We start from the raw sequence: 26,918 nt of genomic DNA, 5'->3' as shown, positions 1-26,918 counted from the left end.
TTACATATTCATCACAAACAAGGTTTATAAAACCTGCATTATAGTCTCTGATATAGATTTAACACAATCCGTTTAACCACCATGCTCAACATAGATTATCGCACTTTATTTATTTTTTTTTTTTTGCGGTACGCGGGCCTCTCCCTGTTGTGGCCTCTCCCATTGCGGAGCACAGGCTCCGGACGCGCAGGCTCAGCGGCCATGGCTCACGGGCCCAGCCGCTCCGCGGCATGTGGGATCCTCCCGGACCGGGGCACGAACCCGTGTTCCCTGCATCGGCAGGCGGACTCTCAACCACTGCGCCACCAGGGAAGCCCCGATTATCGCACTTTTTAAAAAAGTTTGAATGTACTTTTAAGACGTATGAATGATGACCAGTAGATAAATATTTGATAAATGTTTGACTGCAAATTTGATTATACCCTTAGGATAATTACTAAAAGGGGAATTACTGAGGCACAGGACTCAAGCATTTTCAAGGTTCTAGAAATGCACTTTTTTCTTAGGAAAAAACACTGTTCACAGTTCTAGCAACACTGAATATTATCATTAAAACTTTAATTTTAATTACATTTTAATTAAATTTAAGATGTAATAGAAATAATATCTCATTCTGCTGTGTTTTTTTTTTAATTAAAGTGTAGTTGATTTGCAATATGGTGTTGGTTTCAAGTATACAGCAAGGTGATTCAGTTATGCATATATATATATTCTTTCTCAGATTCTTTTTCATTACAGGTTATTAAAAAGATATTGAATATAGTTCCATATGCTATACAGTAAATCCTTGTTGTTTATCTATGTTATTTATAGTAGTGTGTATCTATTAATCCCATACTCCTAATTTATCCCTCCCCCCTACCTTTCCACTTCAGTAACCATGAGTTTGTTGTCTATGTCTCTGCAGCATTTTATTTTATTTTTTTAATTTAATTTTTTTTATTGGAGTATAAATGTTTTGCAATGTTGTGTTAGTTTCTGCTGTACAATGAAGGGAATCAGCTATATGTATACCTATATCCCCTCCCTCTTGGACCTCCCTCCCACCCCACCTCCCACCCCCTGCCCCATCCCACCCATCTAGGTCGACACAGAGCACCGAGTCTGCTATCCAACTGGAGATATACAAAAGGGATTCAAGCATCATCCAAGTGGATTGGTAACACCAATGAAGATGGCAGAATAGCGACCACAAGGGGCTTGTCCCTCCCCAGAAACATCAAATTATCTGGCAAAAACTGTAAGGATCAACCTTATTGGAACTCTGGAAAACAGACAAAGCTTAACAGCAACCAAGTAAACATTTAACCAGAAGAAGGCCACTAAAACATAGTCAGAGAACTCTGTGGCATTTTAACTTAGCCTTGTCCCGCCCTTCTCCCCACATGGTGGTCTTCAAGATAACAGTTTGAGTTCCAAGTACGAGTACCTGGTACTGGAGGGAGTAGAGAAAACCTTGTTCCCAAGGAATCACGTTTGTTTTGACGTGTCTATGGGTTCCTTGAAGAACAACACAAGAAGCCTGCCTTGCTTCACCTATCTTGGAATGCCCTCAGGGTGGAGGACGTTCCTCGAAAATATTGACAGCCAAATGAACAAGCTGCTGCCACCTAGGACAAAAATCAACAGTTGAAGCAAACAATAGACGTGACAAAAGGAAGAAAAAGTTGGGGAGTAAGATTCTGGGGAATAAAGGCTTTGCAAAACTTCTGAGTATACCAGGGAATCTAGAAAGCCATGCACATGCCCAGGGCATCATGAATGCTCAGAAAAGACTTAGAAAAGACTGTAAGCTTTCACTTTTTTGCTGGGGGCAGGGGCTCATCGCAGCATGCAGGATCTTAGTCCCCCAACCAGGGATCAAACCCGTGCCCCCTAGAGTGGAAGCACAGAGTCCTAACCACTGGACAGCCAGGGATTTCCCCACTTTTAGCTGAACTTTAGGCTCAGCGTAAGCAGGAAGTGAAGGCTAATTCAGAGTTGTAAATGGCCTGGCTAAGCACTGAGGATTGGCCCAACACAGAGCCAATCTGCAAAGACCTGGAGACAATTTTCTTTTCATTTCTTTTCTTTTTTTCTTGGTTCCAGTCATTTAAAGAAGTCACTATCAAACAAGTAGCTGACTACTAAGCTAAAGAAATGGAGACTTCAGAGATCCAACAAAGAATACATTCTTTACAAAAATAGCTTAGAAAGGTCACTAAACAAACAACTACACCCCACAGCAAGGACCAACAACAGGTTCTAGAAAGAAGAGTGTTTGATTTTCAGAGTTTTCTGTTTAGAAAGAATAGTTTTCTTTTAACAAAGGGCACAGGAACAACTGGATATCCACACGCAAAAGAATAAAATTGGACTCCTACCTCACACCTAACACTAAAATTAACTCAAAATAGAACAAAGACCTAAATGTAAGAGCAAAAATTATAAAACTTGGAAGAACATATATAAACAAATCTTCACGACCTCAGTTTTGCTGCGGTTTCTTAAATATGATACCCAAAGCATAAGCAACAAAAGAAAAATTAGACTTTATCAAAATTAAAAACTTTTTTGCATCAAATGACAGTGAGTGAGATGACAATCCACAAAATGGGAGAAAATGTTTTCAAATCATATATCTGATATGGATCTAGTATCTAGAATATGTAAAGAACACTTGTAACTCAACAACAAAAAGGTAAACAACCCAATTAAAAACCAGGCAAGGGACTTGAATAGACATTTCTCCAAAGAAGAAACACAAATGGCCAAGTAGTACATGAAAAGATACTCAACATCTTTAGTCATTAGGGAAATGCAAATCAAAATCACAATGAGATACCCCTTTACACCCACCAGGCTGGCTAAAATTAAAAGGACAGGTAATAAAAAGTTCTCACAGGGGTGTGGAGAAATTGGAACCCTCATACATTGCTAGTGGAAATGTAAAATGGTGCAGCCATTGTAGAAAACAGTTCAGTGCTTCCTCAAAAGTTAAACATAGAATTACCATATGACCCAGAAATTCTACTCCTAGGTATATATATTTTTTAAAAAACAATAGATATTCAAAAAAATTGTACAAGGATGTTCATAGTAGCTCTGTTTATAATAGCCAAAAGCAACCCAAATGTTCATCAACAGATGAATAGTTAGACAAAATGTGTTATAACCATACAATGGAACATTATTTGGCTACAAAAAGGAGTGAAGGGGCTTCCCTGGTGATGCAGTGGTTGAGAGTCCGCCTGCCGATGCAGGATACACGGGTTCGTGCCCCGGTCCGGGAGGATCCCACGTGCCGCGGAGCGGCTGGGCCCGTGAGCCATGGCCGATGGGCCTGTGCGTCTGGAGCCTGTGCTCCGCAACGGGAGAGGCCACAACAGTGAGAGGCCCGTGTACCGAAAAAAAAAGAAACCGTCTGCCAATGCAGGGGACATGGGTTCAAGCCCTGGTCCGGGAAGATCCCACATGCCACGGAGCAACTAAGCCTGTGAGCCACAACTACTGAGCCTGTGCTCTAGAGCCCATGCTCCACAACAAGCGAAGCCACCACAATGAGAAGCCTGTGCACTGCATCGAAGAGTAGCCAGCACTCCCTACAACTAGAGAGAGCCCGAGCTCAGCAACAAAGACCCAACAGAGCCAATAAATAAATAAATAAATAAAAATTTTTAAAAATAAAAATACATGGGCCAGATTGGTTTTCTTGACTAATATCCAAAACACATGAATTGACGTTGGGTGCTGTTGTCTTGCAAATACAGGCTCAATTCCATAACCATAGGGAAAGCATTTGATGCACTTTATAAATAACAATGAGGCATCTTACTTTTTAGACATCATTATGGCAAAGGAACAGAGACAAATTGAAAGCATATTTAGAGTGTAAAACACCTACAGCAAAACTATACCTTCCATTAGGTAAGCAGTCTGTTCTTAACAAGATATTCATCTCAGGCACAGGTTATGAGACTGGAAGCTAATCTAGTATGGCCCCCTCTTCTGTAATGCTTTAATTCAGTTTTGAATTTTCATTCAGGAGAACATTGATAAAATAAATATGTTTAATATCTCAAAGTCAGTCTTTCTTTTTAATTTACATAATTTCTTTAAAAAATTTGCAAAAAATTTTATATAAATAACAAAGTGTGGTTATATCATGTTTTAAACTTTTTATAATGGAATATTTCAAGCATACATAAAAGTAGACAAATTAGTATCCTGAAGTCCTACGTACACATCACCAGCCCAGCCACACTCTCATTCATTCCTCCCACTTCCATAGTATTTTGAAACAATTCCCAGACATCCTATTATTTCATCCACTAACATTTCAGTAATTAACCTAAATGATAAGGGCTCCTTTACTGATAACTCTAATACCATCATAATATCTGAAAAATTAACAAAAATTACTTAATGTAATCAACTATCCCAGTTAATTTGTTTATTTTTTGTTTATTTTTGGCTGCATTGGGTCTTCATTGCTGTGCGTGGGCTTTCTCTAGTTGCAGGGAGCAGGGGCTACTCTTTGTTGCAGTGTGCGGGCTTCTCATTGCGGTGGCTTCTCTTGTTGCAGAGCACGGGCTCTAGGCACGCAGCCTTCAGTAGTTGTGGCACACGGGCTCAGCAGTTGTGGCTCGCAGGCTCTAGAGCGCAGGCTCAGTAGATGTGGCACACGGGCTTAGTTGCTCCGCGGCATGTGTGATCTTCCCTGACCAGGGCTCGAACCCGTGTCCCCTTCATTGGCAGGCGTATTCTTAACCACTGCGCCACCAGGGAAGCCTATCCCAGTTAATTTAAATTCCTGTCCCATAAAAATTGCCATAAATAGATTTATTGTTATTTTAAAGTATGTCCTCTCAGGATCCAGATAAGGTCTGCATACTGCAATTGGTTATATCTTTTAAGTCTCCTTTAATCAGTAGATTCCGTCTCCACTATTTTGTGTGTGATTCATTTTTACTGAAAAAATCAAGTTGTTTGTCCTTAAGATTCCCTCATTGGTTTATTGATTATAACCCCCAAGATATAGTTTGACTTGTTTCCCCTATTCTCTATATTTCCTATAAATTGGTAATTGGATGTAAAGGCTCTATGAGATTCAAGGGGTTTTTGGTGGCGGGGTTGGTGTTTGGTTTTTTGGGTGGTTGGGGATATGGCAGGACTTTTTCCTAGCTGGCACTGTGTTGGGTCATATCATTTTCAGTGCAGTCTTTTTTTTTAAAAAATTATTTATTTATTTTTGGCTGCGTTGGGTCTTCGTTGCTGCGCGCGGGCTTTCTCTAGTTGCGGTGAGTGGGGGCTACTCTTCTTTGCAGTGCGCGGGCTTCTCATTGCAGTGGATTCTCTTGTTGCAGAGCACAGGCTGTAGGCATGCAGGCTTCAGTAGTTGTGGCACGTGGGCTCAGTAGTTGTGGCTCGCGGGCTTTAGAACACAGGCTCAGTAGCTGTGGCACACGGGCTTAGTTGCTCCGCAGCGTGTGGGATCTTCCTGGACCAGGGCTCGAACCTGTGTTCCCTGCACTAGCAGGGATTCTTAACCACTTTGCCACCAGGAAAGTCCCCAGTGCAGTCTTTTAAAAATACCTTTTCCAGGAATTCCCTGGTGGTCAACTGGTTAGGACTCTGTGCTTTTGAGGGCCTGGGTTCAATCCCTGGTCAGGGAACTCCTGCAAGCCACGCAGCATAGCCAAAAAAAAAAAACATATATACACACACACACACACACACACACACACACACACATATATACACATATATACGTATCTTTTCCTTTTTCTCTTGTTTCATCCTCTCTTTGTTTCACCTACACCACCCATCTACTAGTGCCCCTTTTTAACAACCCAGGGCATATCCCTCCATAGTTTCTCCCTGTTCACTTAACTATCTTTACACACGTGCACATAGAGATTCCCTGTCTACTTTACAAAAGTGAGGTCATGGAAAGCCTTCCAAGCCAAGTGGTAGAGCTGTAATTTGTTCTATTTAATGGCTTTAAAATAATATTCCATGTACACATCTACCATGATTTACTCAGCCATCCCACTTTTGGTGGCAATCACTTTGCTCTTTGGCAGTCCTGGATCTTGTTGCCACCTCTGGTTCATATGTACATGTATACTGGCTTTGTGTTTTTTTTGTTTGTTTGTTTTTTGCGGTACGCGGCCCTCCCACTGTTGTGGCCTCTCCCGCTGCGGAGCACAGGCCCCGGACGCGCAGGCTCAGCGGCCACGGCCCACGGGCCCAGCCGCTCCGCGGCACATGGGATCCTCCCGGACCGGGGCACGAACCCGCGTCCCCCGCATCGGCAGGCAGACTCCCAATCACTGCGCCACCAGGGAAGCCCCTGGCTTTGTTTTTATAAAATGGATTCCCAGCAGTGGGATTGCTGGGTCAAAAAGTAATATGTATTTTTTATTTTAATAGATGTTTCCAGTTAGCTTTCAAAAAAGGCTGTAGCGGTTCACATATCCACCAGCCAAGGATGAGATCACCCTTTCTCTGACAATATAAAACAGTCTCAAGGAGCAAAAAATAGTCACAGATGAGAGTCACATGTTGGGAGCCAGCAAGGGGCAGTGGTCATTCAAGGAGAGGAAAAAGCTCTGTGGGCTTCCTTCATCAACAATTAATGAGCCAATGGTGAGTGATTCCTCAACAGGAAAGGCCCTACTTATTTATCCTTGCATCTCATGAGCCTAACACAGAGTGGCATAGAACAAACAGCTCAGAAGACCTTAAAACAGGGTCTGAAGACAGTTATCTCTAACTACCAAATGTTGTTTTTAACTCCTCTCCATTTCCTGGATCCCAGTGAGTTCTTTCCTACTGGATGGCACTTGTATATCATCAAGCATCTGCTCATAATTTCCTTTGATTCTTTATCATCTCAGTTAAGATTCTGGGAAAAGGAAGTTGTCTTGGAAAGGAAGAAACCAGTAAAGTTAGCAAGAGGATCATTCTTAAGCCAGGGGATAAAAAAATGTTTAATGCTCTACGTGTGTTGGTCACACCAGAAGGAGTAAACACCTCCCTCCCTCTGTGAGAGTCACATTTTTCTTACTAAACCTCCACCCTTATTTCTCGCAAGTCTCCCTGTTGCTGAGAATCCCCAGTGTTTCTGATCTTTCCCCTCCATTCTCACCCATCTTCTCTTGCTCCATGTGCCTTGACGGGACAATGCTCACCAATATGATACTCCTCACCCCACCTTTCAAACCAAGACCTCTTGTTTGAGTAAGTTAAAATGATGTGTGTTCTGCAAATAAGAAGAATCTTTCTTCAAATAATCTACCAAATGTTCCCGTGACTCAGTCCCTTATTACTATACCTAAATATCTTACAGTGTAGGGGAACAAAAGAATAGCCCAGCTTCATCTTACAGCTGGGACAGTCAGGGAATGCCAAATGAATAACAAAGCTCCTGGTTTTGACCAAGCCTAGCTATGCATTTATGAACAGCATTTGCAATTCAGCTCCTCGCATGTCAGAGGCATTGTTGGTGTAGTCGGGGAACCTTTAGAGTGGAAATAAGAGAGCTGCCTGTTGACAAAGGAAGGAGGTAGAAATTACAGCCTGTACTGTTTTTACCAGGAAGCCATAAATCCAATTCATTATTGGTTATTCAGAGAAACGCACTCCACTGAGAGCGACCTTGGAGAGAGGACTATATTATTATGCCAGGAAGGAGGAAGTCAACACGCAAACTCCATAAACAGTCTTTTCTCTCTGGCAACCCTTACAAGAGTGACACCAGCCATACTCCAGGAATTGGATCTCCTACAGCCTGCAGTGCTGGAGTACGTGCTTTTTTCCATTTGACTCCCATTTTAAGAATACCTGTGGCTTGGACCACCCCAGCAGAGTGCCGTGACAAGGAACTTGATGTATGTCCTCTGAGACAGTGTTGGATCCGGATATTCTCCTTGTGTTTTGGTGTCTGGAAAAGAGTGGAGAAGGCATCTTTGGGCAGAAATCAGAGGGAAATATGGGGGACATACACACTTAGAAGAAAAAGGAGAGTCATGTTTAGTGTTTTTTCTATGGCAGTATCTAGACTTACCCCTGTATAATTACAGCCCAAGTATCAACATCGAAATTTACATTTGAATGAAATTCACAATACAATCTCTGTTTTAAAAAGGAACTAGGAAGAAAATGGAATTGCAATTTCATTCTTGATTTTTTACATCACCTTTGATGACCAGAAGTCTAATGTAGGGAGAGTTCTGAACAAAAAAACACTTTCATATGTTGCCTTATTAAGGAATGGAAATGAAAGAAAGCTTAGCACTTAAGAAGTGAATTTAAATGCAGATATGTTAACAGTCCAGATAAGGCGCTGCTGACAAATGATTTCATTAACTGAACACCTAGATGGGATCATTTGGCAAAGGAAGCAAGTGTTCCAACCCTGGTGCCAGGGCTACTGAAGCTGAACTCCTAAATTGGGTCCACTGGAATTGAGGGATCCAGACACACGGCAAGAATGCAGATCAGTCAAAACATCTGATTTTTTTTTTAAAGTCTACTTGGGAAAATTTTAAAACAGGGCGCCAAACACGATTGCTGAGTCAGCAAAACCTACTGATGTTACAGCCTTTTCTTGGCCCTTTTCCCATCTCTACCCCATGACCACCCAGGTGTCTGTGGCTCTCTCCACCTCTCAGTGACAGTAACTTGCTTGCAGGAAAGGTCAGACAGTAATCATTTATACCTGTCTTCATGAGGATGTAAGTCAATGTATTATCTCTCAAAGAAGATTTCTATTTAAGCCTTACTCTGACATGTGAAATGTCAAAGGGAAAAAACTATACTTGGACATTTTGCACACACTAAATCTTTACCTGAGTAAATTTCAGTTTTGGTGTTTTGTTCTTTTGGAGAAAAAAGATCCCTGTGTAATTTAAAGAGTGATAGCAGTTGTCTAGACTCTACCTAGACAGATATGTTCATTCATCCACTCATCTCAGCTCAACCATAAGAAACTGTGTTTTTCAAAGAAGGGACACAGAAGCCTGGGAAATCTGAGACGTATAGCAACAAATCAGTATATAAAGAGACTGAAACTAAACAATCAGTGGCGTTTGTACCAGCTTGAGTGCCTAGGGTGAAGGTGACAGGCTTGGGGGTGGGTGGGGCTGGTGTATATATTAGCACCTGCAGCCTTGGTATTTTCTGTTGCATCCCAGGATATGCCAGGTCAATTGTGATGACCCTAAAACAGACCAACTCTGGGCAGGGAGGGGGCGTCCTTTCCTCTTCCCAGTGGTCTCAGTTCTAGAGACCACTTCAGTAATATCTCCTTGTCATACATTAAAACACAAATTAAGACTTTTAAATAAGTCCACTCTCTCATTTCCTTAAAATGTTTTGATCTCCTTGCTCTCCAATGTATAGCAACAACAACAACAAAAGTGGTAAAAACGAATCATCAGAGACTGGTTTCCCCTACCTACACTCTTAGGAGGGAAGGAGTACTAAATCAGCAAAGGCGTGTTAACAGGGAGGAAAAAAATAACTAGAGATCATGAGCAATAATCATAATTCAAAAATTAAATAATTAAAACAATGCACTGGGCAAAAGAATGTCTCCATGTTAATTATTTCAGTACTCACAGTGAAAGTGGTGTTATTGATCATTTGTAAGTCCCTTCTAAAAGTAATTACCTTTCATTTACTAAAGATACTGCTGATTCCTTTGGAAACACGTGACCCACAACTTCTTGGCTTCCTTCAACCGCAGAAGAGAGATTTAGTCATCACCCCGAGTCACAGCGAGGGTGACTCACAGAGCGAGGAGGGAACCTGAGGACTCCTCACACATTTAAGCACTTTGAGTTTGACAGGAGCCCAGGCACCTCCACCCTAAGAGGATCTTTGACGTCAGGGTGGCACAACCCTTCTTTCCCCAGCACAGCGGGCAGATCGGGCAGATCACAACAAGCAGCCCAGCCAGTCCACACCAGCTTCTGTGTCCCCGTTCATCTTAAATAAGGTAACTGTCATTTATTCCTTCATTTCTCATGTCAGTCTTCACACTGTTTTGTCTTACAAAATGAATCAAGTTGTCTTTCATGCTGCAGTCAACGGTTGCTATAAAAAAAAAAAAGAGTGATATGTTAGGAGGCTGTAACGGGCCCTGGGTCCATCTCACCACAGAAGTGATCTCAGTGTCCCTCAAGACCTGGCCTTGAACTTCCCCAGGTTTCTCTTTGAATGTTCTTTAGCACCCTAGAGTTACAATTACATTTACATCTAGTTCATCTCTCTGTGCTTATTTGACACCATCTGTGAATCTTATAATTAATTGCAAACTGGAGTGGGAAGAGGCTCCAAAAAGAGTGGGAATCTTAGCTGAGTTTCTGATTGGAACAACAGATTTGCTACCAACTGCAGGTCAGGTCTGTTTGTCTACCTGCTTTACCAATATTTTCAGATGTCAATTTAGGCAAATATTATATACACACACGCTAGCTGAGTGAGAAAGATGTTGTCTAGTCCAGAAGGAAGCAGGGAAATTCCTCAACACACATTTGATCCTTGGACACTGGGATGACAATAATAAACCCACTTCGTATATTTACTCTCCACTTTATGAATAAGGTTGGGATTTTACCTGAAACTCCCAACATACAATGAGAAAGGGAGAAAGTCAGTTTAGTGGCTTCAAGGACAGCCCTTGTTAAAGGCTTTATGATGCAAACGGTAGTGTGGTGTCGCTCTCTCAGCGGGTTGATTTTTAGCAGCTGGGGAAAAAGTTTAAAGAAAACACACTTTTAAATTAAAATTCAATTTAGGGTTGTACAAATAGTTCTGAAATGTCCTGCTACACTATTAGCTCCAGGGTAAGGATTATGTTTTATTTAGCTTAGTAAGTGCTCTAAAAAAAATCCTTGGCTAGATACTGCATAAAATGCAAATTAAATGTTGTATCATCTTTGTTGTACTTTAGACATTCGAAAAGTGTGCCCAATTTTTAGGACAAAGCTCAATATTTAAATGCAAGGAAAAAATTATTATCTCATACATATCAAATGGAGAAAATGGGAATTCGTTCTAAAACCCTTATAAGGCATGTCACTTTCTCAAGGTACTGTCTTTAAAAACTCTGCTTCTGCTCAAAGATAACTGAGACTAAAAGAAATATACTGAAGATCTGAACATGCTTTCTGCATCTCTACATAACATTCTCTCTGTATTCTAAGCTTTCCTTGAAGCTTTGTAACTAAGCTATAATAAAATACAATATACAATGTCTTCCAATTAGCAACTTTTATTCAGCAACATAAATAAGGTAACCATGGCTTTAACAACAATTCTTAACCTGCCAGTACTGTCAGGAAGCATATGGGCAAAATAATAATATTAATTAATTTATTTATTATTATGGATGTTTTTATCAATTATAATTTAAAAGTTTTGAGAGAAAGCAAAAGAAAGAGAAACTTTTTTCCTTAGAACTAAAGAATGCAAAACGTAAATTCGTCAGGTCTTCCCTACAAAAGAGTGGGCTGGCACACCTCTGCCAGGAGGCTGAATGAGTCTGCAAAGAGGAACACCCCTCTCCATACCTCAATGTCCCACTCCACAGGGCACACTGGGTACCGTGGGCTGCCTCCCTCCTGCAGGAAGCAGGATGCAAGAGGAACATAACTGGTGGAGGAGCTTCTTCATCCCACTGAGTGAGGGAACTTACAAGGATAAATACCATCTCAGCCGTATTATCAGGGACATCATAATCATTATAATTTTAATCAGACCCTCAACGGACCGCTTGTTGCCTTACGTAAGGCTATTTCAGGTAAGGTCCCTCAGCTTCATTTTTAAAAATTTTTTTAGATTTCTGGGTGCCCAACTTGAACATTTTTTTCACAGGAACATCATTCATTAGTCATACGAATTAGTTTGTGTCATTAGGCGCAAGTGTCATTTTTCTTAAAGAAAAGTGCCACAGAAATCTCAGAAAGGGCAGTTAGGTTAAATAGTGACAGAATTTCTTGACTCAATGAAAAGGTAAAAATAAAAAGGAATTTGGTGTCAATTAACCAGGTTTACAATATTTAAACGTACAAAGGACATACACGTCCGGTCAGACTGCTGTCAACACTAAGAAAGCTTGTGCAAGAGAACCTCAGAAAGAAAATATTTTAGAAAACAATTGCTAAATGTTCTCTATTTGATGTATTTTGATAAAAACTTAGTTGTGGATTCAACTCAGGCCATGATTGCAACAAATTGAAAAAAAATAAAGATTCTACAAATCCCTTAACGATCAGTGTGATTGACTAGTCTCAGTATTGCTTTCTAAAACAAAGTCTTTTGTGAAGTTCTGTGGAAATAAAACCAAGTTGTATGGAAAGAATTCTACATTTGTTATAAAAAGTATACCTTGCAATGACATTGAAACATTAAGACATTATTTTCCGTTTTGTTTCTTTTAAACTGTGTCATTTATTTTTAAAGGGCAGAGGAAGATGGCTAAGAGAAGTGATATCAAAGGATCTTATTTTAGATATTTTACTAGGAAAAGAAAGCCAGAGAGAGAAAATTAAAAGAAGCAGAAGTGGGCAAGGTCAGCAATCGAGTTGCAATATTTTCCTGTAGCTGCAGCCAAGCAGTTACTCTTCAGCCCTTCACGTGCAGATGAAAGAGAAAATCAGTTCTCCTTTCTTGGTTCCTTTTGAGGCTTTGTGGCATGGTGAAGCATTCTGATAATGTATTTTCATTTTTCCTATTGACTGATAATGTGTTCATCTCTTTCTATTTCTACTTTTCTTTTTACACAGTTTAGGAATTGAGATCAAAATTTTAGATCTAGCTGCTCTCTGGCAAACGACCTTATGTATGACATCTACCCTACTTAGCTCACAGAAGTATTCTGACAATTTAATGAGATAAATTTTATTTGAACACTTTTCAAAAACGTTTAAAGTTATCTAAATTGGAAGTGTGACTAGATGACGATAATAATGATGTTGATGATGCCCTGATGATTTAGAGGGCTCAAAGATTAATCCAATTATCACTAGAACCCTGGTGTTCAAGTGGAAACTTCCTTCTCTCCCTCTCCTCCTTCTTTCCTTCCACATTTATTTACTTAATGCCAACTATCACACAATGCACAGGTGGTGTAGAGAAGTGTACACATAGCCCAGAGTTGCGTGGGAATCCAGGTAGCAGTGGAGCAGAGGATTAAAGCATGGATGCTGGGATTGAGTGGCCCGCATAGCAGTCCCCAGAGCAGCACAATTCTATCTTGAGCCAGTTAACATGCACTTCTGAATTTGTTTCCTCATCTATAAAATACAGATCATTTTACTGTAAGGTTTGAACAAGAAAGATATTTCTAGATCCTAGCAGAGCACCTAGAATGTGGTAATACTCAATAAATCATAGAGTTATTATCATTTCTACCTGACTTGGTCAACTGGGAATCCCAAGGACCATGGCTTTCTAGGAGCATCCTCTGAATTCTGTAGTCAGCAGGCCACCCATCTGAAAGGTGCCCCAGAGATGTCCAGAGAGGTCCAAACTCAAAAGGCTCAGCCAGAATTTAGGCCTCATAAAAGCTGTGAGTGCTCATTTGGTAATTTCTAAATTCACAAATTGTATCACACATAAATTTGGCTTTGTTCACTGCCTCCTATCCTCCTGATGACAAAAAGGCAATTATTTTTTTATAAACATAGAAATTGATGCTTACAGCAGCAGGGTATGAATAATATTTATAAATAACAAAACTTTCCTGGTAAGACTATAAAAAAATATGAACTCTTATCAATGTGGCACTACTGAGGAACCAACAACTGAGTTTCCAGAAAAGTAGTTCTGAGGCTGTACAGTTCTGGGCCCCCAAGACAAGGCAGTGCTAGACCAGTGGTTCTCAAATGGGAGTGCTTTTATCCCCGGGGGCCATCTGGCAATGTCTGGAGACACTTTTGGTTTTTTGGTTGTCACAACTGGGGAGGGGGTCTACTGGCATCTAGATGATAGAGACCAGGGGTGCTGCTAAACACCCTGTAATACACAGGACAAACCCCATAACAAAGAATTATCTGACCCAAAATTGCAGAAGTACTGAGGTTGAGAACCTAATCCAAAATATGGGCAATGCATAGAGCAGTCCCCTCACAAAGTGAAAGTGATTGATCCTGCCATACGACAAGGTTCTTCCTGTGTAGCACGCCTAGTCACTTTATTTCACCAAGTACTCTTCAAGGTAGAAGTTATTATCTCCATATTACAGATAGAAAAATGGAGGTGAAGACAATAAAAGTAATTTACCCAAAGGCCTTCTGACGGTAGAGGAACTGAGACTGAAACTTTACCGGCCTGATTCCAAGGCCTGGGCTCCTAATCCCTGCTCTAATTGTTGTGTGTGTGTGTGTGTGTGTGTGTGTGTGTGTGTGTGTGTGTGTGATCTTGGTCCTTGTTTTTCCAAATTTTATCTTGGCTTAAGAAAAATTTCCATGACCAGTTCAGAGGACTTATATTCAGAATTGCACCCATCCCTTTGCACTGCACTGTAGGGGCTGCAGATCTGCTTTCTCTTACTTGGTTCTTGTCCTTGACGAGTCAAGGGGCTCACAGCCCCTGAGTGCTAGAAGGACTATTGCAGACCTAGGTGCTTCTTGCCAAGGGATTTGTACCCCTACCAAGCAGTTTGTGTGAGATAAATTGGAAAACACAACATATAAGCAAACAACCCAAGCAACTAAAGTCAGTGTCCTGAGTCACTGAATTGCTGTCACCAGAGAACTATGTGGAGGTGACCACACCTGGCAGACTAAGGTTGAAGCAGACCTATTAGTTGCTGTTACTCATTTACTTCTCGGTGGTCAATGAACCAATCAGCCATCAATCAGCTTCTGTGTACAGGTCACGTTCCCAATGACTCTGACCGACCCATGGTTGTTACTCAGAGGTGGCATCTTGGCTAAAATACTATTAGAGGACAAAGGTATGTGTTGGTTCGTGGCTGACTTTGTCCAGTGACCTAGAGGAATGTGAACCTTAGGAACTGAAGAAGACCAGTATTTTGGGATGATAATCTTTGGGGGAAGGACAGGCTTTGCAAAACTCTAGGTCAAGGTTTGCTGTCCTCAAATTCAGGCTGCAGGCTGGGACACCAGCATCTGAAATGACCCTCAGCCCAGAGGGGTAACTAGTGAGGACAACACATTTGAACATGAGCCCATCCCTAACAACTAAAACCTACTCTCTGTTTGCTTGTTATCAAGGAAAAATTGGTTTGGCTAGGGAAGGAGGAGGTTGAATGGGGTGTAGAGAAGATGAGGAGAGAAGAGGGAGTCTGACTGGTTTGGTTTGAGTTTTTGTTTTTCTCCAGTGGTTATGAAGGTGAACTTGCCAAAGAGTAGAAGGCAGAAAACTCAGTGTCCAAGGTCACTAGGTTCTGAAGTCCTGGGTATGAAATAGTTCTTACCTATTCTGTGCATGGAACTCAAAGCAGTCGAACACTTTTCTCAGAAGAAAAAAAAAAAAAAGTTTTCTTTTCCTTTGCCAAATTTTTAACTTTTTTGTTTTGAATTAATTTCAAACTTATGGAAAAGTTGAAAGAATAGTACAACCCAGAATCCCCAGATATTGACATTGTACCACATTTACACTCTTATTCTCTCCTTAGAGAACAAATGTGTTCTTAATATATTTGTTTATATACATATTCTTATTATTTCCTAAACTGTTTGAGAGTAAGTTGAAGACATGGTGCTACTTAATCTTTAAATATTTCTGTGTGTATTTCCTAAAAAGCAGGACATTTTCTACATAATCATAGTAAATTATCAAGATTGAGAAATTGATATTCATGCAGTATTATTTATCAGAGCTTACTCAAATTTCACTTGTCAACCTAAAAATGTTCTTTTTGACAAAAGACAAAAATGATTTTCTGGTGCAAGATCACAAGTTGCATGGGGTTGTCACTCCTATTTAGTCTCCATTAATCAGGAACAGTCTTCAGTCCTTCTTTTCCTTCATTCATGCCTTTGACATTTTTGAAGAGTACAGGCCATACATTGTGTGGAATTGAAAGATGTGCCTTATGCATGATTAGCTTTCAGTTATGCACAGAAGTGCTGCTGTGTCCTTCTCAGTGGCTATACCAGGAGGAACATGATGTTGGTTTGTCCCATAACTAGTAGTGTTCATTTTTATCACTTGGTTAAAGTGGTATCTGTCAGATTTCTCCACTGTGAAATTACTATTACTCTCTTTTTAATTAGTACAAATCTTATGCAGAGATTCTTTGAGATTCTATGGTTATTGTTTCTCGTCAGAATTTCACCCACTAGTTTAAAATTGCCTGGAACAATTGTCACTATGTCAGTTGCCAAATGATGATTTGCTAATTCCATCATTCATTTTACACTTATTAACTGGCATATTAATTCTCCTATAAAATGAGGCAGGTAATGTGCCCTCTCTAACTGAGAAAGCTGTTAAGAGGATCAAATGAGACCTATATGTAAATACAGTGCAGAATGCTTCATAAATGTAAGCCATTGTTTTACTATTGCTCACCTTATGCCTGCCATCGGCCAAACACAACGACACAGAAAATTTCCACTCTCTGCTCTAGGGCACGTTAAACCCCATGAGTATTTGCATTTTTCACAAAATTCCCTTGGGAGTTCGGATTGCAATAAAGGCTACAGAGTCTATTCAGGGAATATAGTCAACATTTCGTTATTTGACAATTATTTATCAAGACCAGGACTTGAACAAAACACTATACTAATTGAATGTGTAAACATGAAATTTCCTTAAAATGTCTAAATATGAAATTTTGCAAGAGTTGGTTACACCACCCCACCCCTCAAAATTATATATTTTTAATGTATTTATATATTTGAGAAGGGGAAATCCTGCTACATGGACATGATTTGCAACAAATGAATAACTCCTACAGAGGGAAGATTTGGAGAAACTATACCAAATTTTTACGCCACGATAGTCTAAAAACCTGACTGCTTTAGAAATAGTCACAACTATATCACAAGAATCAACTAGTTTTCACAAACCTACCACTTACCTCTGACTTATGTTTATCAGTTAGTAATTCTTTTACTCTTTTTTCTTTCTTTAGCTATAGATCTTTTGGCAGGAAAAAAAGATGAAAGCAGAGCCCAAATTTTCCATGATAAGTGAAGATATATTACACTATTTTTTATCTGAAACAATATGTTCCTTGTAAAGCAATAGAAATAAAATTGTGTGTATGTGTGCACATGAGTGTGTGTGTGTACCATTCTATCTGTATGTATGTTTGTATTCCTTATTAAGGAAAGAAATATATGCAGGAAATAAATGTCTTATCAACCCAATGACCTGTGTCAACTTTGCCATTACTTTTTCTACTACTTGGTTAGTTTTTGCATTACTTTAGAGGAGTGTTTTAGCACTTAAATGGCCATCTTCCCAACCAAATAAGAGTTATTGTATTTTTAACTATCTATTTATCCACTCAAATGCATTAAGATATCTTAAGTTCATCACTCCTGGGTTATAATGCCTTAATGGTTCTAATTTGAATTTTCTTTCTAATTTTGAACACTCAGGACGCCACCTTCTTTTACTGTTCAAGAAAGAAGTGTCTCTGTCATACACAGGGGGAAATGCTCTTTTGGGTGTTAGCCCTCCTGATCCTTTGTGGTTTTCTATGGCATTATAAAGGACAGCTAAAGATCACAGACATCACTGATAAGTACATTTTCATCACCGGGTGTGACACTGGCTTTGGAAACTTGGCAGCCAGAACTTTTGATAAAAAAGGATTTCATGTAATTGCTGCCTGTCTGACTGAATCAGGATCAACAGCTTTAAAGGAAGAAACCTCAGAAAGGCTTCATACGGTGCTTCTGGATGTAACTGACCCAGAAAGTGTCAAGAGGACTGCCCAGTGGGTGAAAAACCAAGCAGGGGAGAAAGGTGAGTGATGTGGGGATGGGAAGAATGAAAGGGGTGTTGAGACGTTACCAAAGCTAAATAAAATGTGTTCTGATTTTAAATAGTTCCTCCAAAAAAATGCTTCCTAAATACCAGCTGTGTACTGGAGAAGACTGGAGAAATTTTAGAATAACCCCCTGAGTAGTTCTAAGTTGCAAGCTCTCTACGTGCATGAGAGACACAGCCCACGTTATCCTAAGTCCCAGTGGGTGAATTTAGAACTGAGATAGAGGTATTAACTTTTCCTGGTCTTTTCCTGTGAACTGTTACTCTAGCCCCCTGCACAGCAAAGAACTTGGGGCTAAAAGCCACAGGAGATCATGGGGGCAATCTCCAAATTGTCAGCTGGATTGGGACCCACTTCTCACTACAAAATGGTTCCAGAGCTCACACATTTTCACTGGGAAAGGAAGAAAATGGTCTGAGGATCTGAGCAAAGGTGTCTTAGATAGTCGTGATAGAGTAGTGAGTCACTGGACCTCATTCTGCCTTAGATTCTGCAAAGATGGCAGCATTCTGAACTAGAATACTTTTATTGGCTTGGATCAAGTTTGAAATATTCTCATGAATGAAGATATTTGAGTCCACAAAGGAAAAAACAAATGTATGTGATTTTTTTCTATCACATCTTCATCATATAGTTGAGACTCTGAAACTTTCAAAAACAACGGTTTGATGAGGCTCCAGTTATTTTTTAATGCTTGAATTCCAAACACCTTTAACAATATTAAATGCTCCCCACCATAAAATAAGCCAAGTGAATGACTGGATTTTTACCAAAAATAACTGGGAAATAGATCAATGTTGTTCTTTGTCTATAAAGAACTGTTTATAAATATTCTCTGGCTTTGCCATCTAGCACGGTAGGAAAAATCGACCAATTTACTCACATCTGAGATTAAAAAGCAAAAAGTCTCACTCAGACAGTATCAGTATTTGACATTCAGAAGCAGAAACAGAAGCAGAATTGTGAGATTGGCTTCCAGTCACAGAACTTCAGCCATTTCAGTTTAGCCTCCCACCCTCTGTGCTCTCACTTCCCAAGACAGTAAAGTATTTCAAAGCAGGAAGGAGTATGACTAGGAGCAGGAAATGGCACCATCAGGTAAAGCAAGGGGCTGTATTTCCATCAAGGATGCCCATATAATGTCACCTTCTACCACACCTCCTTCCCTTCCTCTCTGTTCTAGGTCTCTGGGGTCTGATCAACAATGCTGGTGTTCTCGGCGTGCTGGCGCCCACCGACTGGCTGACAGTGGAGGACTACAGAGAACCTATTGAAGTGAACCTGTTTGGACTCATCAGTGTCACGTTAAATATGCTTCCCTTGGTCAAGAAAGCTCGAGGGAGGGTTATCAACGTCTCCAGCATTGGGGGTCGGCTTGCATTCAGCGGAGGGGGCTACGCTCCATCCAAATATGCAGTAGAAGCCTTCAATGACAGCTTAAGGTAAAGCAAAGATGGGCATATTAGAAAATAATAGGTGCTAACATTCACTGAACATTTATTTATGTACCAGACACTATATGCTTGTCAACTTAATGAGACACTATCTTTTGGGGGAACACTGCACTGGGGATGGGTCTACCCAGATCCCTTCCCTGTTCTGCCACTAAACCAGCCCTCACTTCACCACCCTGAACTTCAGTTTCCTCATCTGCAAACTGAGAGGGTAGAACAAGATGCTTTTTCCCATGCACCCCATTCCATGATTCCATGAAAAGATTCATAAGCAAACATTCTCCAAGTAAGCCTGGATTAAACATCTTCTATGGGCTCTTTTCACAGGCGGGACATGAAAGCTTTTGATGTGCACGTCGCATGCATTGAACCAGGATTGTTCAAAACAGATCTGTCAGATCCAGTAAAGACCACCGAAAGAAAACTCACCATTTGGAAGCATCTGTCTCCAGATATCAAACAACAATACGGAGAAGGCTACATCGAAAAAAGTGAGTTTCTGGGTGGACCCAGGGTTCTCTGGTATTCATTGTCCTAGACAGCTTGAAGGAGACTCAAACATAATTGAAAAAATAAGGTTCTCATGGTAATACACCAATAGAGATCTCAAATATGGATCAGGGATCCTTATTAATTCCGGTGTCATCTCTTGCTCCTCCAAGTGTTTATAAACACTTACTGAGCATTTACTAAGTGCCAAGTTCTATACTAAGTGCCTTATAAATTATATCATTTATTCCTCAAAAGAACTATAGTAGTGAGCAGAGGCTTGGAAAGGGGAAATGTCCTACCCAAGCTTATACAACTCCCCCAGGCCATGCCTGAACTGGAGCCCACGGTCATCACCTCTACCCAAACCTCCTCTTTTTGGTAATCACCGACCACTCATTCAACATTGTTCAAGGATTTATGGAGGTTACAAAATATAAAGACTCAGACTTTGACCCTTAACTAGCTTACAAGCTAGTTGACAACAAAATGTAAGCAGATGAGACTGTACAACATGCAAGAAACTTGATCCTTTACTTCTGAGACACAACCCAACAGCCCAGAAGGGGTGCTAGATAGTATGCTGTCTAATTACCAAGAAATTCAGCACAGGATAAAAAGTACTGCTGGTTAAGAAGCCTTTATATGAAAGGTCAGGTTTGAATAAGCCTAAACAGGAAGAAATTATTTGGGTGGAAGTCTTCTGGAGCAGGAATGCATGGGAGATGGAGATGGAAGGAAAAGTAACATAAGTCAGACTGAGTCAGGGATAGAGGAATAATCATAAAGATTGGATAACAATGACTAACACATAGTGAACATTTACTATGTACTTGTCACCATTCTAAGTGCTTTACACAAACTCTTTCATTTAAAACGCCCAAACAAACCCTCTGAATTTTATAGAAACAGAGACACAGGGATTTAACTTGCCCAAAGTGGCACAGCTAGTAAGTGGAAGAGCTAGATCTAAACCCAGACAGCCTGACTTCGCCATCTGTTCTCGGGCCGTGCACTGCAACAGTGAAGAGGCATTGAGGAACTGCTGGAACTTCCTGTATGAGGGGCCCACCTCCACGTCAAACGTCATGGCCCTGTTAGTTTATTTGCCATTCCTCGAACACTTACTAAGCTCCTGCTTTGAGCCACACAGGGCCCCACCTAATTTTGTGTCACTCTAACCCCAGCTGTGACCTTACCTCTTCATCAGCAGGCTTGGTAAGACAGCCAACTATGGCAAGGTTCAAGGTCAGGAGTTTTCAAGGTGGAGCCAAGAGCCTAGTCAGATCCACCTGGGGAAGTTTGTAGACTGACTGAGTTCCCCAGCCACCTCACCACACACACACACACACACACACACACACACACACACACACACACACACACATCAACTAGAACATCTGGTTTGACAAACCTCCCAGTGCTGATATGTCACTATGTGTAGGGTTACAACCACTGCCATTAAACTCTGTTTCTCACTCACGTACAGCCTCTGAAGGTTCTAAGTAAATTCGGAAACAAAATCCCTCATTGAAAAGAGCTTTCCCTGTTTGATGTTGACGTTGATACTTTCTAAGTGCCTGTGAATATATCATCAACTTCCATCTCAAAATTATTTTTGACTTGGCCCCTGGGTCAGGTGTCCTTTCTCAGAATTCCCAAAGGCTTAGAGCCCTATTTTGTCCTGGGTGCTCATTAGAGTTTTCTGAGCCAGGACCTCAAGATCAGCCAGACTCAGTTCCAAAGTAGACCACAAATTTAAGCTCACCTTGCTTCATTGCGCAAGGTGGAGTAGTAGGAGTTTAAAATTGACTAAGACTTACGAGCTAGCCTCAATTAGACTCTTTGAACAACTTTTGGCTACTGGCCCTGAAGTAGAAAGAAAGATTTAACACAATAGATTTTCCCTTGAGAAGACACAACGCAAGGTATGTTTTAAGAGCTTAGGAGGAATGCTCCAAGCCATCACCACTCCCTTGATAAAATACCTGCCTCTTTAAAGGTATCTTAGCTCGGGACTTCCCTGGTGGCGCAGTGGTTAAGAATCTGCCTGCCAGTGCAGGGGACATGGGTTTGAGCCCTGGTCTGGGAAGATCCCACATGCCGCGGAACAACTAAGCCCGTGTGCCATAACTACCGAGGCTGCGCTCTAGAGCCGCAAGCCACAACTACTGAGCCCGTGTGCCACAGCTACTGAGCCCACGTGCTGCTCTAGCTCACGCCCCTAGAGCCTATGCTCCACAATAAGAGAAGCCGCCACAATGAGAGCACGTGCACCACAACAAAGAGTAGCCCCCGCTTGCCGCAAATAGAGAAAGCCCGTGCACAGCAATGAAGACCCAATGTAGCCAAAAATAAATAAATAAATTTATTATTATTTTTTAAAAAGTATCTTAGCTCGTTACCCAAACACTTCATTTACCTGAGAAGCAGGATACCTTTAGCTTCCTGAGTCAGGACTTTGGGAGATAATTCTCTCTTTATTCACTGACTTATAGAGGCACATGCTATATGAGTGTACGCACACACAGGCGCAAGCACTTGTGAACACTCACATTTCCTATAAACTTAGTACTCCCGTAAAACAAATACGGAATCAAACTACTAACTTCCTGGGTTCAGGAGCCTCCGAGACTTTGTGAAGTATCTTTCCTACATTGGTTTAAAGTAGCACTTCTCAAAGTTTGGTCCGTGGACCAGCGCCATCAGCATCAGCTGGAAACTTGATAGAAGTGCAAATTCTTGGGCTCCACTTCACACTCACTGAGTCAGAAACTAGAGGCGGGACCTGGCTTTTAACAAGCCCTCTAGGAGATTCTGCTTCTCACTCAAGTTTGAGAGCCAGTGGTCTAAAGAAATCACCATTGCATCCTTTTCTGAGGAATAGATAGAAACCCATCACAAGGGGACCCAGTTATAATGGCAAATTCAAAATAAATTCCCTCACTGCATCCTCTCCTTTGCAACCTAGGCTCACACTCCCCTATTCCTCTTCTTCCACAGAGCAAATGTACTTTTGTCTCTTTTTACAGGTCTAGACAAACTGAAAGGCACTACATCCCTTGTGAACACGGACCTCTCCCTGGTGGTGGAATGCATGGACCACGCTCTCACAAGTCTCTTCCCTAAAACCCATTATGCTGCTGGAAAAGATGCCAAAATTTTCTGGATTCCTCTGTCTCACATGCCAGCAGTTTTGCAAGACTTTTTACTGTTGAAACAGAAAGTAGAGCTGGCTAATCCCAAGGCAGTGGGACTCAGCTGACCACAAACGCCTGCCCCAGGCTATGAGACTGGCTGATTCCAAGGACACATCTCCTTCTCCATCTCATTCTTTACCGAATCCAACCTGGACTCATTTAGATGATGCTTCTTTTGGTAAAAGAAGAGATCCCACCGTCACTGATGATGTCCCAGGGTCCCTTTTCAAACTTTATTTGAAAAGATGGGCAGGTATGACACCTGCCCGACATTTAGGCTTTGCCTGCTTGGTATGATGTAAGGAAAATGGGAAGGCTTTCCCATCCAAAATGATCTCCACGCCTTGCCTGCCCCATGCTTCTAGTCCACAGCACTTAAAAGTAATTCCTGAATGTTAAATATTTGTCCCTTATCAAAACATTGAGAGATAAGTAGAATACTTTCATAAGTGGATTAGGTGTGTTATCTTGTTGAGAGTAAGGTTAGGAATAAGGATTAGAACTCAGTTCTGTGAGCCTTGATGGAGGCAAGAAAAGGAAGGGTAATGAAGCATTATGGAACTGGTATAAGCTAAGGGGCAGCAGAAAAGTACTAGGTAAGACTACAAGGAGGAGGGAAGGAAAAGGAGAAAAGGAATAGGAGGACTGAAAAAAAGAAACAAGTGTAAAAGTAGAGGTAGGGAGATTCCAAGACAAGCCTGCCTATCCTAGAGGGAACTACAGAGGACGGACAGCTTCTTCAAGGCCACTGTGAACACTGATGCCCATACAGCTCTCTGTGGAAAGATGGTAACAACAGAGGAACCAGTCATTCCAAAAGAATAAAAATGTAGAGCATGTGTGTCTATTCTGGTTTATTGTAAATATAACAAGACATAGACTATCTGATACAATCACACCTGAGATGGTTGGAAATCCAATATTTGAAGGGGTCTCTGAAGCCCCATGAAAATACAGAGCTAAATTCAAAGACTCTCTTTCACCTACAGTTACAGTGAGGGCAGGTCTGCTCCTGGCTCATATCATGGTTCTAAATTGGGTTGACTCTGGACCCACCCCCCCATCCAAAAGAAACAGCTACCTAAACGGATGCTTGCCCAAAACCCAGCGCCCAGCCCAGTATCACTCACAGAGTTTGGCTGAATATTTACATGAAAAGCCTGAATTGTCAAAATTTAACATTTGTTGCAGATTAATGTAGGATGAAACCGCGGGAGAAATTATCTAGTGTGCATATTTGTGTGTATGCGCACACACACACTGAACTTACAGTGAAGAAACTATTTCATGTCTGCTGCTTGAAACCATGTCACTCAGAAGATATCAGTAATTCAATTCATTTACACTCACCTTTCAGGAAACATCTGCCTATGAGGTAGTTTCCTCCTTTCACATTTGCGACATACTGATGACTTTGCAAAATCAAATTTCCAATGGTGTCAGGTCCACCTGAACATATATTTCATTATTTTGAGAGTAGATACTCTCATCCTTTTTGCATGAAAATGAAGAAAATCACGGCAAGAATCAGACAGAAAAATTCTTGGGCAAAGTTATCTCGACTATCATCACTACCTACTTATGAACTCATCTCCATCTTGGTCCTAGCCCCAGAGACCATCCACCTATAGATTCCTGATTTCTTTTTGTTGCAACGAACCACCTATGGGTTAGGTGACTGTCACTCGGCTTGTCCTTGGAGCTGAAGTTCATCCGCATTGTTTGCTGGGGCTCCTCCTTCTCACCTTGAATTCCTAGATCTTGGCTTCATTTCATTGCTTTAAAAACATCTAGCCTGCTGCTCCCTGACCTTCTGGGCCTCCAGGGCTTTAGAATCTGCAGGAACCTCCTTTGCTGAACTTTCCACCGTGTCGTTGGGCTTACCTAATGGTATTATTTCCTTTGTTTCACCTAGACCTGAGTTCTTTACTCATTTCTCCAAGTAGCTACAATTGGTAACTCCCTGTTTCACCAAACCAAAAAAATGCTGTACTTAAGTGAATGCTCTCAAATATGATATCACCTTAAAATGAAACCAAATATACTCATCCAAGCAACTTCTAAAGTTTTTCAACTAAATGAGAAGGTGGGGGCATTTGGAGTATAAAGGCATAGTCTCAACAAAAGCACAAGACCTGGGGGGGAGGGAGGGACTCAGGGGGGAGGGACATGGGAAGGTCACGGCACCAGGAGTCTGAACTATGGGTTCCTAGACGTCTCTCCATTGCACCATCACTTCTCATATTCTCTGTGCTCTTGGGGAAATACATTTTTATCAATAATATTTTGGTGGACATATGTGCTGGGCTTTCTGCTAAGCACTGGCCTACAGTCAGGAACAAAATGGATATGGTCCCTTCCTTCACAGAGCTTAAGGTAATCCAAAGGCTGAGGCTGCCACTCAGGATGCCTTAGAGGAGCTTCTCCAGGAATCTGTGGTCAAAATGAATTGAGACGTTGTCTTCTGCCACATTGAGCTTGGGAGGTCCTTCCCCACTTAGTTTGGAGGGACCAGGAGAACTTCCCAAATGTTCCCTCTGGTCCGATCTAAAAATCCAGCTGTGTCCAATATAGCTCTATCTGAACAATATATTCAAATCTGGAGTTTCTATCTCCCTCGCCCCACCTACCCTTTCCCAGTCCAGCACCAGCTACTGTCAATTTTATCTCCTGAGGAGACCTCAAGTCCATCTACTTCTCTTCATGTCCAGCGCAACCATCTGTTCAAGCTTCCATCATCTCTTACCTCAACTATAGCATATTTGCCCTGTGTAGCTTCAATGATTTCTCCTCACTTCAGTCAGATTGTTCAAAATTAAAATCTGATCATGCTGGTCTTCTCCCCACCTCCACTTTCCTAAACCCTTCAGTATGTTCCCATTGCGCTTTGACTGGATTAAAATGCATAACATAAACCACGTTATCCTGGCATGCCTCATGAGCCTCATTTTAGGCTACTATCCTCATTTTGCCACCTCAGGGCCTTTGACCATGCTTCTCCCTAGAATGTTCCGATTTTACCTGCTTATCTAGTCTTCTCATCCTACGATCTCAGCCCCTTCCTCAGGGAAGCGTGTACAGTTCCAAACTCTGACCACCATCTTTTCATCCCAACTAGGTTCCCATCTCATACATTCTCACAGCACCCTATAATTTACTTCAGGGCACTTATCACAGTCTGTAATTATGTATTTGTGTGGCTGGTAAGTTAGTTAATATTGGTTTTCCCTATCAATTTTTTTTCTTAACTTTTTATTGACATTGGCAAATTAAAATAGAATAAATTAACAAGTTGGTTTTTTGTTTGTTTGTTTTGCGGTACACGGGCCTCTCACTGCTGTGGCCTCTCCCATTGCGGAGCACAGGCTCCGGATGCGCAGGCTCAGCGGCCATGGCTCACGGGCCCAGCCGCTCCGCGGCATGTGGGATCTTCCCAGACCGGGGCACGAACCCGTGTCCCCTGCATCGGCAGGCGACTCTCAACCATTGAGCCACCAGGGAAGCCCTAACAAGTATTTTTTCAAAAAAATGTTTTGTACAAAAATACTGTCAAAATTTCCTAAAAGGCTTTCAACACAGTAGTATCTTTTCATGTAGTGAATATAACTATGAGCACGGTGTCAAAAATGTTGAAGACAGAAACAAAATAAAAATCTGTGAAATGTTTGCCACTGATGACATTCCACACCTATTATTGTCTGTACATATGGGGGAGGGGGACAGTCACCTTGAGAGTGAACAGTATGACTCTCCCTATCAAATTTTAAGTTCCATGAAATCAGGAACCATGATGATTTGCTTATCTTCGTA

General features: G+C 41.2%; 1 protein-coding gene across 6 annotated transcripts; it reads left to right on the top strand.

Moving 5' to 3' along the window:
• The first annotated feature begins 9,795 nt into the window (after positions 1-9,795).
• On the top strand, positions 9,796-26,666 carry DHRS9 (dehydrogenase/reductase 9). Of its 6 annotated transcripts, XM_022569974.3 has the most exons (6): positions 9,796-9,985; positions 11,582-11,791; positions 17,571-17,940; positions 19,149-19,407; positions 19,747-19,910; positions 22,941-26,666. In XM_022569974.3, exons 2-6 carry the CDS (start codon positions 11,627-11,629, stop codon positions 23,171-23,173), a joined length of 1,191 nt encoding a protein of 396 aa, XP_022425682.1. In that variant the 5' UTR covers positions 9,796-9,985; positions 11,582-11,626; the 3' UTR covers positions 23,174-26,666. The 6 variants fall into 6 exon arrangements, with proteins under 6 accessions (XP_022425682.1, XP_089772845.1, XP_022425683.1 ...); XM_089916719.1 differs by lacking the exon at positions 11,582-11,791 and having other exon boundaries at positions 17,099-17,940; XM_022569975.3 differs by lacking the exon at positions 11,582-11,791 and having other exon boundaries at positions 9,797-9,985; positions 22,941-26,665.
• Positions 26,667-26,918: the final 252 nt, after the last annotated feature.

Source organism: Delphinapterus leucas, chromosome 8, assembly GCF_059928025.1.
Source record: "Delphinapterus leucas isolate spDelLeu-1000000601 "Yukka" chromosome 8, BTC_Dleu_Yukka2, whole genome shotgun sequence".
In the NCBI taxonomy this organism is placed as follows: Eukaryota; Metazoa; Chordata; class Mammalia; order Artiodactyla; family Monodontidae; genus Delphinapterus; species Delphinapterus leucas.
The sequence above is the reverse complement of the archived record's forward strand: the minus strand, read 5'-3'. Positions and strand labels throughout refer to the sequence as shown.